The sequence below is a fragment of the Eurypyga helias genome, unplaced genomic scaffold (assembly GCF_000690775.1).
Source record: "Eurypyga helias isolate BGI_N326 unplaced genomic scaffold, ASM69077v1 scaffold19478, whole genome shotgun sequence".
Taxonomy (NCBI): domain Eukaryota; kingdom Metazoa; phylum Chordata; class Aves; order Eurypygiformes; family Eurypygidae; genus Eurypyga; species Eurypyga helias.
This window is the reverse complement of record NW_010267772.1, coordinates 1-1,507: the sequence shown is the minus strand read 5'-3', so window position 1 is coordinate 1,507 and position 1,507 is coordinate 1. Positions and strand designations below refer to the sequence as shown.

The window sequence follows — 1,507 nt, the reverse complement described above, 5'->3', positions numbered from 1 at the left end:
ATCTTTAATATTTCAATCAGCTTTGGCTAGAAGGGACCAGAACATCTTTCTGTGCTCTGCTTTGGATCTGAGACTGCTGTAGTCTTGAGGCAACAGGCCCTGAAACAGCAAAAGTTGTCAATAAAAAAAGGGTAACTCTCTCAGCCTGCTGCAGGGATCAGTTACTGTGCTTGCTAGCAAGAGCTACAATCTAGTTACGTAGCAAGTGTGGCTAGCAGACACCCCCAACAGCCTTTTGCCCTTTCAGCACCATCTTTAATTCTTTGGAAGCTGCTTGAGGCAGCCCTGGGAAGTTCACCTCTGGCAAGAGGCAGAAACAGGGGTGCCCGTGATCTCCTGAAAAAATGACCCAAGCCACCTACCCCCTGGGTTCACAAGTACACATTGAGCGTCTGGAGGATCATCTGGCGGCACAGCGGGCAGTTGCGCTGATAGATGGCCTGCTGCAGGAGGACTTCCGTGCACTCCTGACACAGGCAAAGGTGCCTGCAGGGCAGAAGCAGAACCGTCTTAGTTTGGTCTTGACAGATGACACATTTCTTACGTTCCTCTTGTTCTTTCAGGAGCACCCAGGGGTCGTTATCCGGAGCACCCTCGCCATCCCCAGCTGCTGCGTTCAGCTGCTGCCTCCTTGGAGCTTTCCCCCAGGAGGTGCTTGGTTCGTCCCTGGGTGGTTGGAGACACTGTCCTGCCATTGCACTTCGACTTAGGGCAGGACGTGCCTGGGGTACCTGCTCTGAGTCCGGCTGGTCCTCGTGCTCAGCTGGCAGCTGGCCGATCCCTGCCAGCACCAGCCTGCCAGGGGCCACTGGTCTGAGGGCGGGTGCAGCTGCCTCTCGCTGGTTGCTTTCCGGGTTCACGGTTCTGCCTCCTCTGCTCCAGTTGGTCACCTGCAGACTCCAGTCCACCACCCTGCGCCAGGCCTGGGAGGTCATGGCCATAGCCAGCATCAGGACCGCCACCTGATGGAGCTGCCACAAGTCCCGCTGGCGGCGGCGGAAGGAAGGCAGCGTGTTGAAGTAGCCCAGCACGTAGCCTGTCAGCGTCCACAGCAGCCTGGGGTTGAAGACAAAGGCGCTGACAACAATTAGGAGGAGGAGCAAGCCAAGACCATAAATATTGACGAAGAAGATGCTGATGAAGAGCTCAATGACAGAGGCCAGGAGCTTGAAGGCCAGCTGGCAGGGCGACCACAGCAGGATGGACACGGCGATGGCACTGCTGGAGATGTGCGCGAGGAAAGCGGCCAGCAGGTCCGTGACTCTGAGGAAGGGGCTGGCAACGGAGTCCCACAGGGCCACGAGCAGGGTGAAGAGGTTCTGCGTGCCGATGAGACACACGTTGACGAGGCTGTTGACGAGGTAGGCCAGCAGGCTGGTGCCGATGGCCAGGCACTCGCAGAGCTGCCTGGCCAAGGCCTGGCCGCAGCCCAGCAGGCCGGAGAGCCCGCGGTGCAGCAGCTCCCTGCCCCGCAGCGCCAGGTGGGAGAGGAGGTGCCCCGCCACCT

General features: G+C 59.0%; 1 protein-coding gene across 1 annotated transcript; it reads right to left on the bottom strand.

Annotated features, from left to right (window-relative positions):
• Window positions 1–371: 371 nt before the first annotated feature.
• RNF26 (ring finger protein 26) lies at window positions 372–1,496 on the bottom strand (the record flags this gene model as incomplete). The annotated part of the gene is made up of 1 exon (XM_010157554.1): window positions 372–1,496. A coding segment is annotated over one exon (1,125 nt), but the record flags the coding sequence as incomplete, so codon positions are not given.
• Between the last annotated feature and the right edge of the window lie 11 nt (window positions 1,497–1,507).